Source organism: Pelodiscus sinensis, chromosome 2 (assembly GCF_052426305.1).
Source record: "Pelodiscus sinensis isolate ZL-2025 chromosome 2, ASM5242630v1, whole genome shotgun sequence".
Taxonomy (NCBI): Eukaryota; Metazoa; Chordata; order Testudines; family Trionychidae; genus Pelodiscus; species Pelodiscus sinensis.
This window is the reverse complement of record NC_143053.1, coordinates 171,683,409-171,700,436: the sequence shown is the minus strand read 5'-3', so window position 1 is coordinate 171,700,436 and position 17,028 is coordinate 171,683,409. Positions and strand designations below refer to the sequence as shown.

Sequence of the window (17,028 nt, the reverse complement as noted above, 5' to 3'; positions counted from 1 at the left end):
TGGTAAAGGCTCTTGAACAGATCCTCAGGTGAAAGTGAAGTCAATGGTGATATGACAATTTACACTAGCAGAAGATCTGCCCCATAGAGTTGTGAGACTTTGAGTTTACTCCATTAAAGACATCCTATGCGATTTTGGACAAGCCAGTTCCCAAGACCTCCAATTCCCCATCAATGAACAGGCTCAGTTTTTGTAAAGTTCAACAACATTTGTCATGAACAGTAGGAATGCTGTCCAGTACCTGGTGTTTAAGGGGTTAACTCAGGTACCTAGCAAAGGCGTCATCCAGGGGACTGGGAGAACCTATTGAGATAGAAGGTTGAAATCTGAATTGGATATAGGTTCCCTGCCTGCTTTGTTTGTGTGGGAGAGTTAAACTAAGAGTTGAGAGACACGGAACAATTTAAACCCAGGCAGGACTACCATGCCCCCCCTGGAATTCAAGGCATGGGAGTGGACTGAACAAAGAGAAAATTAGAAGTGAATACAGGGAAATGTGACTCCAATGGTGTTCAGGGTAATTTTTCTTTATTTTGTGGTTTGGTTTGAACTGCTCTGTGTGAATCTATGCCTCCCCTTCCTCTTTACCATGTAAGCATTGTGCCAGAGGTTTTTTTGTTTTGTTTTAATTCAGTTCCCTCAGTTGCTCTGTAACATGTAGCATCCAAGTTTATCTTTGGTTTTGTAACAAATATCACTTATTTTAAGGTGATGATTTGATTCTTGTGTCCTAGAAGGTCTGTCTGTGTGTATCTGCATGCCTCTGACTGAGGGGTCAGCTATCAGAGACTGCAGGTTGTTTTTCTCTTTTCTTTTTTGCAAGCTCTTTTGAGGCAAAAAAGCTTGGGGCATCCCTGGGGGCGATTTCAACCCCCTCCCCAGTTTTAGGGGAAAAAGCATTTGATGGTGGCAGCAGTTCCCCAAAATCTGTGTATTATGATTCTGAGGGGGAAGTTTTTGTAACCAGTGCCTGTAGAGGCAAGGTTTTAAAACTCTCTTGTGTGCCCCCACCTTCTACATTTGGAGTGCCAGAGTGGGGAACAGCTCTGACAACATGCTCAAATATAATTATAAAATTATCATTCTATAGGGCTTGCCAACTTTTCTCAATACATGATTCTTGATAAACACCACTGCAGATGTATGCTATTCTATAGAAGATAGTACATCTGAATTGCCATGTGCCCAAATGTATATTTTCCCCTTTCAGTTCCTCTAACCCTGCATCACTTGCTGCACATTGGATTTATATGGGTCTTGCTTCTCAAAAACCTCACTTACCAGGCTACCCACAAGACCAATGGCTTTTAAAGAAGTACAAAGAGACCTGAGTCTGGGAGGTTTTGAAGAGGTACAGAGTAATTTAACCAGTTTGTCCTCAGTCTAATGCAAAAAACTACCATAGTAGTTATTAATGCAGTAACCCCAGAATTACCTAGAAGCCCCAGTTGTGACTAGGCACTTTATATATACAACACATATTAAAAAGATGGTCCCTTCCCCAATGAACTTACAATCTTAACATTTTATATACACAAAAGTCAAGAGAGTTAAATGTAGGACTCCACAAACCACCAGAATGTGTTTACTGAGTATGTGCAATACTTTCTATGAATTTATAAAGAGAAATGTGCGTGTGTTTGTTTCTTTCTATCTATCGATCTGCATGCATATATTTGGTTGCTGAGTTCTAGCTATTATGGGAATCATAAACAACTTTTCATGATCATACCATTCAAATAGACCAAAAATAATATTACTAAAGGTGTAAATCGAAAAGGAAAAAGAAGAAGAAAAAAAGAAAAGAAACAGAGAAAACAAATATGAAGTCTAAGAACAAATATGAGGAATTTCAACCCAAAGGGCCAAGGTGAAATGTTCAAAGGGCCAAAATATATATAATTATGCTAGATATGGCATTTTACAGCATTCATTTGAGTGTAGTGGATGCTTTATGATCTCTCTCTCTCAATGAGACCTAGTCTCCTAGGTGCCTAAGTCACTTTTAAAATGAGACTTAGTGCTTTGAAATTTTTCTCTCAGTTTTGGAAATTCCTCAGAAAATAGGGGCTTGGAATGAAAATGTCTACTTAGCTGTACGTATAGTATCACTAGCAGAGTGCTATATATGTCTGGGATTCATATATACATAATTCAACCAAAGGGAAAAATAAAATACAGGTCGGACCTCCCTGGTCCGGCACCCTTGGGACCTGACCAGTCCTGGATAAGGGATTTTGCTGGACATGGGGAGGTTATTTCTGGCCTCCTTGCTATCAGCCCCTCCTCCCCTCAGCCCTGGCCCAGCACACCAATCTCCCAGTTAGCTTATCACCTGTAGTCCCTGCTGGGAAGCCATCGCTGCTATGGCTCCCGACCCCACTGGGCAGATGTCACTGCTGCAGCTCCTGCCCCATCAGGTATCCGTGTGCTGTGGCGCCTGGCCTTGCCGGGCAGCCATGCACTGTGATTTCCAGCCCTTTTGGGCCACTGCCATTGCCACCACTGCTGTGGCTCCTACCCCTGCCAGGCAACCACGTGCCGGGTCTCCCAGCCCTGCTGGGCATTGCCATTGCCACACACTGAAAGTCTCTGCACTGGGAGGCCACCCACTACCCTGCTGGTCCCACAGAGCTCCCTGCAGCTGGCCCTGCACCAGAACTCTCTGGTCCTGTGCTGGCTTAGAGAGTTTCAACCTGTACTACAGCAAACACGTAACTTTTACTACTAAGCATGGGCCAAATCCTGCTCACTTTCCTCTGTGTAAATCCAGAGTAACTTCAGTGAAGTCAATGGCTTCATTCTGCATTTATGCAGCTCTGTTGAGATCAGAATCTTGCCTAGACTGTCAGCCTAAAATGAATTGTGGTTTTACTTCCAATGCCAAAGTATGGCATTTTACAGCACTCATTGGACTATAAATTATGTTTTATAGCACATTGCTTCCCTAGACAATATCTACTCAGCCATTTTGTTTCAGCATTATTATTAAAAGCTGCTTGCTGTGTTAGCTATGTACCACCTTATTAAATTATCAGGAACTGCAAACAACATTGATCAGAGATCTAGAATTTACTACCATACAGAAAGAGACAAAGTGGGTGAGGTAATCTCTCAAATATCCTGGGACTGACATGGCTACAAGAACACTGCACGCTCTACAGTACAGGCAGTCCCCAGGTTACGTACAAGATAGGGACTATAGGTTTGTTCTTAAGTTGAATCTGTATGTAAGTCGGAACTGGCATCCAGATTCAGCCGTTGCAGAAACTGATCAGTTTCAACAGCGGCTGAATCTGGACGCCAGTTCTGACTTACATACAGATTCAACTTAAGAACCCCAGGCCTCCCCAAGTCAGCTGCTGCTGAAACTGATCAGCGGCTGATTCCAGGAAGCCCGGGACAGGGGCTTCCTGTAGTCAACCACTGGTCAGTTTCAGCAGCGGCTGACTTGGGGACGCCTGGGGCAGAGCAGCTGGGGTGCTGCTGGGTTGGTCCAGTAGCGCCGCCGCTCCTCGGCGCTACTGGACCAACCCAGCAGCACCCAAGCTGCTCTGCCCCAGGCGTCCTGATTCAGCCGCTGCTGAAACTGACCAGCAGTGGCTGAATCAGGACGCGTGGGGCAGAGCAGCTGGGGTGCTACCGGGTTGGTCCAGTAGCGCCCAGAGCGGCGCTACGGGACCAACCGGCAGCACCCCCGCTGCTGTACCACAGGCGTCCGGAGCAAAGCCGCGGAGCACGGGGGCAGCGGGACAGCCCAGACGCGCCGTGGCTGTCCTGCTGCCCTCGAGCTCCACGGCATTGCTCTGCTTTGCTCACGGGGAGCAAAGTAGAGCAAAGCCGCGGAGCATGGGCAGCGGACAGCCCAGACGCATCTGGGCTGTCCGCTGCCCGCGTGCTCCGCCGCTTTGCTTCCTCTCTCTGGTCTGCTGGAGACCAGGGAGACGGCCCCGTTCGTAACTGCGGATCCAACATAAGTCGGATCCGCATAACTCGGGGACTGCTTGTACGTTATTCAATCTTGCATCCATGCCCTAAAAAGCCAAATTAAATAGTTTTAGAAATTGAATATCATCACACAAGCCACCAAGGCTGCACATTAACTCTTTGTTTGGAATTCTGTGTTAGGTATTTTCCTGCTTTTCTGAAGTGGTCATTATTATTATTAAACACATACACAGTTTTAATGTAATGCCAACCGCATGCCTCCCCACCCTGCTCTGAAGAAGTTAGATTTTCACAGGTGAGGGATGGTTCAGGGCAATTGCTACAGGGCAAGTGATACAGGATTCCATTGGCCCGAGGGAAGATGAAATTGGCCTGAAGATGACCCATGCAACAGCAGTCAGCAGGAGAAGACAATTAAAAAAGCTGCTGCCCAAACGTACTGTCCTCTCTCATTCCAAAGGGCCCCCAAAGTGAAGCAGCAAAGGGGGGCTGTGCAGGCTGCAGTTTAAAAACAAAATAAAATGCGCAATTAGCAAGAGGTGCCCTGCAACGGCAAAACAAAGCTGTACCGTCACGGAGACTCCACTGATCATTTGCGCAGATTCCCTACTGCACTCTCGGTCAACAGAGAAGAGAACAGATGCTTATTGTAAAAATCATTAGCAATGAAAAAATATTCACTAGAGAAGCAAAAGAAGACATGATGAGAGAGAGAATGTAATGTTAGACGTGACCAACAATTCCTAGCATTCAAACTGGGTTTGGTCAATAATAACTACTTAATTCTCACCACAGCCTCGTGAAATGGGCAATATTTTGCTTGTTTTGCAGATGGGGAAATGGAGACATAAGAAGTTAAAGGCCACACTCTTGGACCTTTTTCAGCGTAGTTATGTGTGTAGCAACTTGCTTGAAAAGTTGCCTCATTGAAAGCAGAGTGCTACTCTTAACAGAAGGTGAACATGAATGTTAATAAGGGTTTACAAATCTGCTTGTAACTGGCTTTCTAAGGTCACACAGCAAGTTAGTGGCAAAGCCAGATTCAGAATTCAGTTACCTGTATTGCATGGAGAGCACTAGATCTAGGCCTCTCTAGGGAAAAGCAGACGTTTCCCTATAGCAGTAATGGCTTTTTGAATATATAAAAAGGTCAGAAATTTAAACTCTTCTTTATCTCCCATATAAAAATGATAAAGGAGAATATCACACCCACAACACAAAGACCATCAGAGGGAGTTCCTAAATTGTTTCTAAATGTCTTTATTGTTTTTAAAACAGCATTATTAAAGTCCCCTTTCACAAAGGGCTACACTGAAATTGTGAAGATAATTTTCATTTTCATAATAAGGCTCTTCACAACAAGTGTTCTGCAGCTTGCAGAACAGAAGTTTTCAAACTAGTCTGGCATGTGATTACATGTGTAAACTCTGCGCACGCTTATATGCATTATTTTTGTTCTATTATTAGGACTGGATGGAAGTTAACTGTCAAAACTGATTGTTGATGGAAAATTCAGTTTTTAGCATAATTATTTGTTTTGTGAAAAGTGCCTGTACTCTGCAGAAAACTTTGATTTTAACTTAACAACCAGACACTTGACAACAGAAATATTTTGACTAAAACCCAAAATACTGATCTCAATATCCTGTCTTGGTTCTTCCAGGGAGTTCTATCTTGGTTTCCTCTGCCTCCATCCCGCACTATTGGCTACTGAGGCAAACTGTGTCTCCCATGATGCACTGTGGCCAGAGAGACCCTCTTTCCCTCACCATGAGGGAAGAGTACAGTGCATCATGGGAGATATAATCTGACCTCCGAATCTGGACTACAGAGCAGAACAGAAGTATGAAATACCCAAATTACAACTCCCAAGGGGCACCGCAGCAGCATTCCCCAAGAATAATATTTTAATTTTCAAACTGTTTAGTGGAAAAATTCAACAATCACCCCTCCCACTTATTACCATGATTACACATGCAAATCAGGTAATTTGCACACACAAGTGAACTGAACTGTCCATGCACATGAGCAATTGCCCAATTCACTTATACAAATGATGTAACTCTAATTGAAAGTTAGCCACCAGTTGGACACTTAACCTCTCTGAAAGTCAAAGAAAATCTCCACATATATTTCACAGCCGGCATTTTCACAAGAGAATTTGCCGTTTCCTGTTAAAATACTGCTTCATCTTATGCCCACATATATGAAAAGCAGAGTCCTGAATGATTTTTCAATCTCTCTCACTCCTGGCCAAAACAGAAATTCAGTTAATAAAGTCTGTGGCTTGGGGCAGCTAAGAGTCAGAAATTATGTCCACACCTCTCTCTAAAAAGAAAAATGGAACTTTTGCTTCCCTTGCTTTTAAGCAGGTTAGTTTCATTGAGGGACTGATCTCTCACAACAGTTTAACACCAGGCACTTATGTGAAGTTATTCCTGCTCTATACCAGTGTCAGAATCAGATCCTCCACACTCTGTTTATTAAAGGGAAGAAACACAACGGACTTGTCATTGTTTTCAAACTGAGTACAGAAAGCAGGAACTGAGAAGTTAAACTACAAGCACTGCAGTCTGGGATAATGAATGGTTGTGCAGGTCTGACATTACAAAGCTCTTCTGCTGGGCCCCTGCACTTGCCTATTTATTGATCTTGAACAGCACACATTTAGCTTGTAGAGTTTTCAGAGGCATACTAATCTGTTTTGGTCACAAGTAGAGCCCTACCAAATTCATAGTCCATGCTGGCCAATTTTACGATCATAGGATTTTAAAAATCATAACATTTCATGATGCTAGCCCTTTAAATATAAAATTTCACAGTCTTGTAATTATAGGGGTCCTGACCCAAAAAAAGAGTTGTAGGAGGGTTGTAAGGTTATCGTAGGGTGGATTGTGGTGTTGCTACCCCTGCTTGTGGGCTGCTGCTGGTGGTGAAGGCAATGCTTTCAGAGCTTTCAGAGCTGGAAACACAGAGCAACACAGAAGTGCGGATGGCATGGCATGCTATTTCCACCTTAGTTCTGCTCTGCCACCTTCAGAGCTGGGCTTTGACTCAGCAGCCACTGCTCTCCAGCTGCTCAGCTCTGAAGGCAGCAGCACAGAAGTAAGGGTATTGCCTTCCTTCTGCACTGTTGCTGGTGGGGCACTACCTCCCAGAGCTGGGTAAGTACCCAGCCAACAGCTGTCGCTTGCCAGCCACCCAGCTCTGAAGGCAGCACAGAAATAAGGGTGGCAACCCCCGAAAATAACCTTATGTCCCCCCCGAAACTCCTCTTTTGGGTCAGGACCCCCAATTTGAGAAACACTGGTCTCCCCCATGAAATCTGCATAGTACATGGCCAGAGCACATAAAAGACCAGATTTCACAGGGGAGATCAGATTTTACAGTCCATGACATGGTTTTCATGAGCTTGAATTTGGTAAGGTCCTAGTCATGAGTTAAATTCTGGCATCACGTAGATGGTTAAGCACTGTTAGAGATTTTCTCTCCATCAAGAACAATGCTCTGGATTTTATCCCTCCATAGACAAAGTGCAGGGGCAGAGTTTTCACAGTATCTTCAAAGTGAATAGATATTAAATGGTGGGTCAGCCATGATGGAGATGGGATGGGTGTAGAATTTACTTCCCTTGTTTTCCAGTGCACCAGATAGGATTCCAATGTTTCCATGGTGATGGGTGTGATAATCAGAGATAGATAAGATACATAATGGCCTTATGCAAAATTTAAAGGAACACAATTTTTTTTTTACAAAATCACATATTGTATGTAACAAATAAACTCATGTTAACAGTGTCAATCATTAAAACAAAGAATTTTAAAAATACAATTTATTTTTCAATGTTTAAATTGTTAGTTTATTATTTGCACTGCTGTCTTCTTGAAAAATAAATATAAATTAATACCATTTTGCTTTGATTACAGTCAGTTTCACTTTCAGGTTCTCCATGCTTCAGTTGTTGGGTTGCAGACATGGCAGGGCCACATTTATTTGTTGAAAAACAAGTGTTCCTATTAGACATTTTTAATTCATAGGAACATTTTCTATGCATCTTAAGTTTTGCAAAAACTTGTTTTTACAAAGCCTAAATTTATTCTCACTTCCCTAATCATAAATTAATTTTAGACTCAACATTAAGGAGTATTTCTTGTACACACAGAAACATAACAAAATTGGTATAAACAGTAGGAAAACTGTTGTGTGAATCATATGGGAACTAATTAAGCGAAAATTGAATTCACTATAGAGGGACAAAAAGGTGTCAAACAAAATCTGTCTAATCATAAAGCAAAAGGATGTTTGTTTTGTAAATATATGTCAATTAAAAATAAAAAAAGAAAAGCTTCACTCAGTACCTTGGTTGATTCTCCTGTCTGCTGCACTTCAACCACAGATGCCAGAAATGCTCAGAGATGACGCTGACATTTAGTACTTTTATCAGATTCCCTATGCCTTGGGACTAAATTGACAAAGTGTATTTGTCATCACCCATCCCCCCCATAAAGTCCAAACCATCTAATATTTGGTGATGTGCGTGTCCCTTCAATGTGTGCATTTAAACCACATCTCAACTTTCATGGCTATTAGTGCAGCCTGCAAGTCGTAAGAGCAGCTGCAACTCTTCATGCCACTTGTACAGGCAGCATGGATTTCAAGACTTCTTCCCTAACATTTCCCAAGGCTTTCCTCTGTGCTGGCCTTTCAGACCAGAGCAGACACATCCTCCACAGCAGGCAAATGCCCATGTGGTGCTAAAAGCCTTGCTCAGGCCGTTTGCATTAGATGAATTTCATCATGAATACTGGGAACATATTGCCAAACCCAAAGAAGTGCTCATGAAGCTCTGTGTCCCAAACTTAGCTGTACTTCTTAAGAAAATGTTGCCAGGAAAAAGCCATTAAGATGAAACTTTTTTCTTTTGAGGGTGTTTTGGGAGAGGGAAGGGAAATAAATATTAGAAACAATTGCATCCTGGTTTTGGTTCTCTAGCTACTAAAGTGTGAAAGTCACTAATCCTTCCTGTAGACCAAAGGTACAAATTCTATCAAACAGCAGCTTCAAAATTAAATCAGAAAAGCTCCAAACCCCTTGTTAAGACATTAGAGTCTTAGAACAGTTATTATTTGGGCTAAGATTACTGGTGTTTTGCAGCAACAGCAGCAGCTGTTGAAACAGATAAAGGATGATTTATTATGTACACAGCTAGCCTCTGTTTACCTGTGTAATAACAAATGAATGAACAAAGCAAGCAAACAAAACCTGAATACGTACCGAGACAGGTGTGTCCACTGTGGTGCCCACCAGAGACCATAGCTGGTTGGGCTCTAACCGAGAGAGGCGAGGTTGAGATTTCTTTCATTGGAAGCATGAGGAAGAGAAGGGAAAAGAATAGAGAAGGAAACACCTGCCGGTGACCCCTCATCCTAGAGAAAAGAAGAAAGAACAAATGAACTGTAACTCAGGAGGAGTATTCAGGGACAACCCTCCCCCCAACACTCCGGGAGAGAGTTGCACATCTGCTTTTCATTCTGGGGGCCAGAAAGAAACTCACACACTCACCCTGCAGTACAGGGAACATATCTCTCACCCCCATGCCCTTTTTGGAGCCCAGGAAAGTTCTCTCATACACATATCCACCCCTCAGTGGTAACAGGGACGGGGGGGGGGGGGGGGGGAGGCGGTGTCTCTTCCTCACCCTCCAGTCACTACTATTCAGGAGCATTTGCACAGCCTCTCATTAGTATTCAGGGGTCACCCCTCATGAGTATCCAGAAAGTCTCCTTCTCCCCCACTAGTACTCACACTACTTCTCCCCCCTCACACACCAGGCACTTGGAAAAAAACAGTAGGCCTGTATCCCCCTCCCCACACACCTGTATTATTTCTTTCGCTTTCCTGCCTTTTCCTTCCCTGCTGGCCTGCTCTGGCTCTGGGCTCTTCAGCTACTTGTAGAAAGGGCAGCAGCAGCAGCAGATGACTAACAGATTACAAAACCACAGTCGTTGCTGGAGCCGCTCAGCATTAATAAAGCAAGACACTCCCCTCCACAGCTAACATGGCAAAAACAAAACACACAAGGGGGGGAAAAAGCCCAGAAAAAAAAAGCCTAACTTGAATTTTTCCAGTAATATCTCAGGCTGGGCTTTTCATTTACAAATAGAAATAATGGACATAATAATTGAAGAAAATGCTTTCTGAGCTGGGGTCTCACTCCTAGGAAGTAACTTGGTCTTCTGTTTTCTTTCTGTTTTCTTAATGAGTGTGGTTTGATACTGGGGTGGGAGTTTTAGACCAGTGTTTTACTTGTTTCATTCTGCTGAAATCTAATCACGAGAAAAGAACAGAAGCCAAGCTAAGCTGGATGCAAAGAGCTGATTGATTCAAAGTGGAGGGGGACATCTCTAGTCTCATCAGTATTTTTAAAGTTTGTTAAAACCCCCACCAGCATCTTAAGGTTTCAAAAGCCAGATACATTTCCTGTGTTGACCATCTAAGCAACTGAAGGTTAGTGGCCTGTTTTGAAAAAAAACAAAACGGTTTGATAAAAAATGAAGTAAAGTTGACTGCCTGCAGCAGAAATGAATATTGAAAAGATAGCTTATCATGTCAGAAACGGAATGAGCCCCGATATCTTAATTATGGAAGCCAAAGAAGTGGGAGGAAGGGTGGCCCTCAGGAGCTGACCTCAAGGTTTGTTTCCCATTGGAGTTGTTTATTCTCTCTGTGCTTCAGTTCCGCTTTATAAAAGGGGGCTGAACATGTTTCATTTCTGCATCTTTCTGTCTGTCTTTTTTCCTTTGGCTTGTAAACTCTCAGGCTGTGTTTAGACTACGGCTGTGTCTAGACTGCAGGCTTCTTTCGAAAGAGCGCGTCTAGACTACAATGCGCGGATCGAAAGATCGATCCGCTATTTCGAAAAAGAGCGTCCAGACTGCCGGACGCTCTTTCGAAATTCAAAGCCACCCGGAACTGCTTCTGCCAGGGCATGGGGGCAGCATTTCCTTCCGGGTGCTGCCTGCCTGCCCTTTGCAGAGACGCGTGGTGAGAGGGACACTCCTGAACACCCGTTGCTCTGCTCCTGCAGCTGCCTTTGCTGTCCCTTGAGGAATTTTGCAAGGCATTGCAGTGCTGCTTTGGAGTGCTCAGCTTCCTGGGACACTCCAGCAGCTTTTTTCTTTTGAGGTTTTTCTGCTTGCAGACCCTTATTTGTGGCATGGAGCCAGAGCTGCCCCTGGGCAGGCGAGGGCCCCACACCACCATACTGCAGCTGTTGCTGCATCTTCGTGAGACAATCATGAGGCTCCTTCCCGAGCTGGACCCAGACCAGAGGGATGAGAGGTTCCCCCGTCCGGCAGCCACACTGCCCTTGCCTCCGAACTTTTTCGTGGACAGGCGTGTTTGGAGGTTTGACACCAGCTCTGACTGGTGGGACCGGCTCGTGATGGAGATCTGGGATGACCAAGACTGGCTACGGAACTTCCGCATGAGAAAGACCACTTTCCAGGAGCTCTGTACCTGGCTCGCCCCTGCTCTGCAACGGCAAGACACCCACCTGCGGCCCGCCATCCCCCTGCAAAAAAAAAGAGGGTCGCCATTGCCCTCTGGAAGCTGGCAACCCCCGACAGCTACCGCTCCGTGGGACACCAATTTGGCGTGTGGAGATCTACTGTCGGGGCCGTCTTGATGGAGGTAAGTCATTGTCTGGGGACAGTCACAGTTTGGGGTGGGGGGAAGGGAGACTGTCAGGAAGGGCCAAGTGGAGTGGGAGTGGGAGGGAGCTCCTCCACTCACCCTGAATTGTGGGGGAGGGGTTCTGAGGAGGGGATTCCTGGGCTGTTTGTTTGAGAGGGAAGGTGGGCGGTGGGTTCTCCTCCTAAGACATAAGGCACCCCTTCTAACACTTTGTTGTCTGTCTCGTTCTGCAGGTGGTGAGGGCCATCAATTCGGAGCTGCTCAACAGGCTCATCTGTCTACCGGATCTGGACAGCGTCATGGCCGGCTTTGCTGCCCTCGGCTTCCCCAATTGCGGAGGAGCGCTCGATGGGACACACATTGCCATCCATGCACCGCCCCATCGAGCAGCCCAATTCATCAATCGAAAGGGCTACTTTTCTATGGTCCTCCAGGCCCTGGTCGACCATCGTGGACAGTTTTCGGACATTTGTGTTGGGTGGTCAGGGCGGGCACACGATGCCCGCATCTTCAGAAACTCGTACCTGTACCGGAGGCTTCAGGCAGGAACATTTTTCCCCCATCGCCAGTTTGCGGTTGGGGATGTGCACATGCCGGTGTGCATAGTGGCTGATGCCGCCTATCCCCTGATGCCGTGGCTGATGAAGCCCTACACCGGACAGCTGGATGCGAGCAAGGAGCAGTTTAATGCTCGCCTTAACCGGGCTCGCAACCAGGTGGAATGTGCGTTTGGCCGTTTAAAGGGCAGATTCCGGTGCTTGCTCACACGCCTCGACATGGGGGAGACCAACATCCCCGAGGTGGTGGCCGCGTGTTGCGTCCTCCATAACCTCGTGGAGAGGAAAGGGGAGGCCTTCCTACCAGGGTAGGGGAGAGCTGCTGATGCCCAGGAGAGGCTCTTTGCCCAGCCCCGGACAGCTGCCATCCACCAGGCTCACCGGTCTGCAGTTGGCATCCGGGAGGCCCTCCGGGAGCAATTCTCCAGTGGAGGCCACTGAGTGCACTGAGGGGCTTCTGCCTGGGGACTGGGCCCTGGCCCCCAATAGAAGCTTCCCTCCACAACCCATCTCCTGACCCAGTTTGGACACATCACTTACACCAGGGTGTGTTTCAAAATAAAATGTTCTCTTTACTTATTTATAATTTTGTACATATTATCAAACAATGTGGCAAAATAACAAAAATTTTCTTCATTTTTGTTGTTGCCAAACTATATATAATAAACAAACAGTTCCTTTAACCCTTTGTTTGTGCTTAATAAGTGGGGTGATGGGGGTGATTGAAACCTGGAGGGGGGAAGGGGACTGGAAACCTGGAGGGGGGAAGGGGCCTGGAAACCTGGAGGGGGGAAGGGGATCAGGTTGAACGGGGCTTGGCAGATTTCCCTTTCCTGCCTGGGCCTCGTGTTTGGGGTGCTCCCCGGCTACGGGATCGGGTGATGCACCTGTCGGTTGGCTGGCTGCTGGGGGGCTCTTGGGACGTGGAAGCCTGGGGGAGAGGAGGGCCAGGGGGAGAGAGGGGCTGGGGAGCTGGGGGGGCTGGGGGAGAGGGAGGTCCAAGGGGGGAAAGGGCTGCTGTTGTGGAAGGGGGGTTTGGTGGGGTGGGGTCATGGGGTGCTGGAGGAGCAGGACCAGGCACAGCAGCAGGCAAGCCGCTGACCTCCCTCAGGGTGGCGTACAGCACCGTGCGCTGCAGGACCAGCTCATTCATGAGCCGATCACGCCACCGCTCCTCTGCCTCCGCCCTCTGTAGCAGGATGGCGTTCTGCTCCTGCACAGCCTCGACGTGCTGCCGGAGGATGTCGGCGTAGACACGCCTGTGTCTGCGGCTCCCATGTCTCCGAGGTGGAGATGGAGATGGAGGTGGGGCTGGGGTGCTGCGGCCCTCTTCCACGGCTGGTCCGGCTGTGGAGGAAAAGAAGAAGACACAATCAGTCCTATAAACTGGACTCTGTAGCACTTACAATACTAACAGGATGGTTTATTAGGGGATGAGCTTTCCAGGGCCAGACCCACTTCCTCAGATCAGAGTAACACGGCTACATTTCTATCACAATCAGTCCTGTGTGCAACAGCTGTCCAAAAGGGCATGCCCTCTCCCTTGAGACAGGGGAAGCAGACATTCTGAAGGTCACACTGTGTGTGTGTGTGTGTGTGTGTGACCTGGGCATCAGCCTGAGCATGACAGGTTTCCCTTGTGCATCACCCACTGTGCACCCACCCACCTACCTCCCCCCCCCCCGGGTGTGACACAACCTCACTGTACTCACCTGCTGCTTCCTCTCCCGCACCAGATGACGCCTGGGAGGCCTCAGAGGTCTGGGTGACTGGCTCCATGGTGGTGAGGGTCGCCGTCTCCTCGGTGTCCTCCTCCTTTGGGCCCATGTCCCCGTCTCCAGACTGCTGTAGCTCCCGCTCTGGAGCGTCCACCACCGGGTCTGCCAGTCCGGACTGCACGAACCTCCGTGGTGTGCGTGCTTCTGCACTGCCACCCAGGATCTGGTCCAGCTCTGAGTAGTAGGGACAGTAGTGGGGGGCTGCCCCAGAACGGGAGCTCTCCTCCCTGGCTTTGGCATAGCCCTGCTGCAGCTCCTTCACTTTGGAGCGCACCTGGTCCTGGGTGCGGGGGTAGTGGCCCTTCTGGGCCAGGGCTTCAGCCATGCGGCCATAAATGTCGGCGTTTCGCCTCCGGCTTTTGAGGGCCTGTAAGGCCTCCTCCTCTCCCCACAGCTCCAGCAGGCTCTTTATCTCTGCACCGGACCAGGATGGTGCCCGGCGCTTGGAGCCCTTGGCTGGGTCCCCAGAAGGCTCGGAGGAAGGGCCAGGACGCTCTTGGGGCTGTGACATGCTGCAGCAAGGTCGCCGTGTGCTCTGGCTCCTTGTCTGCAACAAGTGGCTGTGAGGGTGCGCCTGTCCCTTTAAGGAATGGCTGCAGCCAGGAACCACAGACGTGCAACCCATGGCCCAGATTGTCCACCAGGGCTTGTTCCTGGAGGCCAATAATTTCGAAAGAAAGGGCTCCCCCCGTCCAGACTCACGTTCTTTCGACGGATCTCCCTCGAAAAAGGCGTTCTTCCTCGTGAAACGAGGTTTACCGCCGTCGAAAGAAATCCGCATTCTTTCGATTTAATTTCGAAAGAATGCGGCTTGAGTCTGGACGCAGGGGAAGTTCTTTCGAAAAAAGGCTACTTTTTTCGAAAGAACCCCTGAGTGTGGACACGGCCCTAATCCCTCTTTCGACAGAGGGATGTAAATTAGACACTTTGAAGTTTCAAATGAAGTGGGATTTAAATATCCTGTGCTTCATTTGCATAATTGCATAATGGCGCTCTTTCGAAAAAGCGCCATTTCAAAAGTAAAACCGTGGTCTAGACACGGTTCTGTCAAAAACGGCAGGCTTTTTCTAAAGATCCTGTACTCCTCAAAAAATGAGGTTTACAGGAACCTCATTGTAAACCCAAAAAATGAGGTTTACAGCCTGCCGTTTTCGAAAGAACCGTGTCTAGACCATGATTTTTCTTTCGAAATGGTGCTTTTTTGAAAGAGTGCTATTACGCGATTATGCAAATGAAGCACAGGATATTTAAATCCCGCTTCATTTGAAATTTTGACGTGTCTGATTTACATTCCTCTGTCGGAAGAGGGATGTAAGCTAGACATAGCCTCAGAGCTTAGCCAGCCTCTTGCTGCGCATTCGTCTGGTACACAAAGGCTAAAATCTCAGCTGGCATGAAATGGGTGTGGGGCAGGGGGGAGCAGGGTCACATCATTGCCATATGTCCCTGTTCAATTGCTTGGCAATTAATTCTGCCCTTAACCACCAAATCAGTCCTGTCACCACCTCTGACCCCACATGAGTTCTATTTAGGGTTTGTCCAGGATTGTCCTAGAGCAGGGCTACTCAATTTTGGAAGCTCTGGGGGCCTCAATGATAGTGCCAGCACATGCCGAGGGCCACAACTTAAGCGTGGTTGCATATACATGCAAATATACATGCAAATATATGCAAACAGCTTCTTTTACACTGACGGGCATGAATACAAAGCACTTCTCACAATGCCCCAGCGCTCCTGGCACCTAAATGCCAACATCCTGTACCGATCTGTTCCAGCCAGCCCATCTGCTTGTGTCTTTCAATGCTCACCCCGCCTGGGAGACACCTCGCCGTTGTGGAGCGTGTTCCCAGTGGAGGCCATGTTCAAAGGATTCCACCCGCGGGCCACATGCTGAGCCCTGCATAAATCCACACTGCACCCCGGGCCGTAAACAAACAGGCCACAGGCCGCATGTTCAGTAGCTCTGTCCTAGAGTCTCTGGGGATTACAGATTAATGTTTACTTACAGATGATGGTTGTGATGACACCTCTAGGAATACATCCAACCAAATTTGGCCACCCTAATTCTACTCCCAAATCTGTCCCGTCCTTTCTGGTCCCCCAGTCTCCTCTCTCCTTGTCCCATGGCTCCTGGAGTTCTTCACTCCCTCTCCAAGGCTGGAGCAGGCAGCAGTGGGGTTCTCCCTTGACCTTCCCTGGCCATGTGTTGCATGGGCAGAGGGAGAAGGGAAGGGAGTGGAGGCACTCTGAGCTGTAGGGATCTTTTTGTTCCTTCATTCCCACCCTCATCCCTCCTGGGAGAACGGTGTCGGATTCCTGAGGGGTGAGGGAGAAAATGCTCATGGATTCCTGCAGTAGGCCTGACTGGCTGCTCTACCCCAGAGGCAGACAAGTGGGGAAAACAACCAATGAAAGAGTAATATGAAAACTATACCCTCCTCAGCCACCCAATTTATTTCCTGGAAACTGCATTTCCTGGGCCTGCAACCCATTTTGACCTGGCACACTTGAATCACTAGATGGGGTCTCAAAGCGCTGTTGTAATATAAACAGTCACAAATAGTGGTGTCTTTTTTCCTGGAGACCCCCTTCCCTGCCTCATTCGTGGCTCCAGGATTTAGCCGTAGGGTGGTGGTCTCAGGTATTAGTCCCAGTGTGGATGTGGGTGTGCCTGGGTTCAGGGCTTCTGCCGTCTGTGAGGCTCTGGGCCTCACGGCTTCTGTGCCACTAGGTGTTCCAGGGCTCATGTTTTCAGTGGTGTGGGAACCGCCAAGGCTCTCCTGGGTTTGAAACTATTTATTGGAGCTCTGATCTGGACAGCTCCAGCTGAATTTAAGCCTTGCCTAAACCCATAACAGCCATTAATGTGAATAGGATTGACTGGTCTACAGTTACTCAAGTTTACTTCACCTACCACTAGCTGAGAATGAATCTGGCACCTCACACAGGTAGCCTTTAATGGTCTCTCGGAACTGAAGAGGCTAACAAGCGCAGACACGCTACATGCTTTTAGAGAGAGAAATACCAGTGGCAACCTAATCACTACCCCT

General features: G+C 47.4%; 1 protein-coding gene across 2 annotated transcripts in view; it reads right to left on the bottom strand.

Annotated features, from left to right (window-relative positions):
• The window catches only part of AOAH (acyloxyacyl hydrolase), a 127,889-nt gene extending 117,910 nt beyond the window's left edge, over positions 1–9,979 (bottom strand). Inside the window, exons 1-2 of one of the 2 annotated variants that reach the window (XM_089776546.1) lie at positions 9,825–9,979; positions 9,223–9,374 (exon numbers count right to left, since the gene is read on the bottom strand). In XM_089776546.1, coding sequence (XP_089632672.1) covers positions 9,223–9,373 — 151 coding nt within the window. In that variant the 5' untranslated portion in view covers position 9,374; positions 9,825–9,979. Of the gene's footprint in view, positions 1–9,222; positions 9,375–9,510; positions 9,567–9,824 lie in introns of those variants that run through there. The other variant, XM_089776547.1, reaches the window with a different exon arrangement.
• Between the last annotated feature and the right edge of the window lie 7,049 nt (positions 9,980–17,028).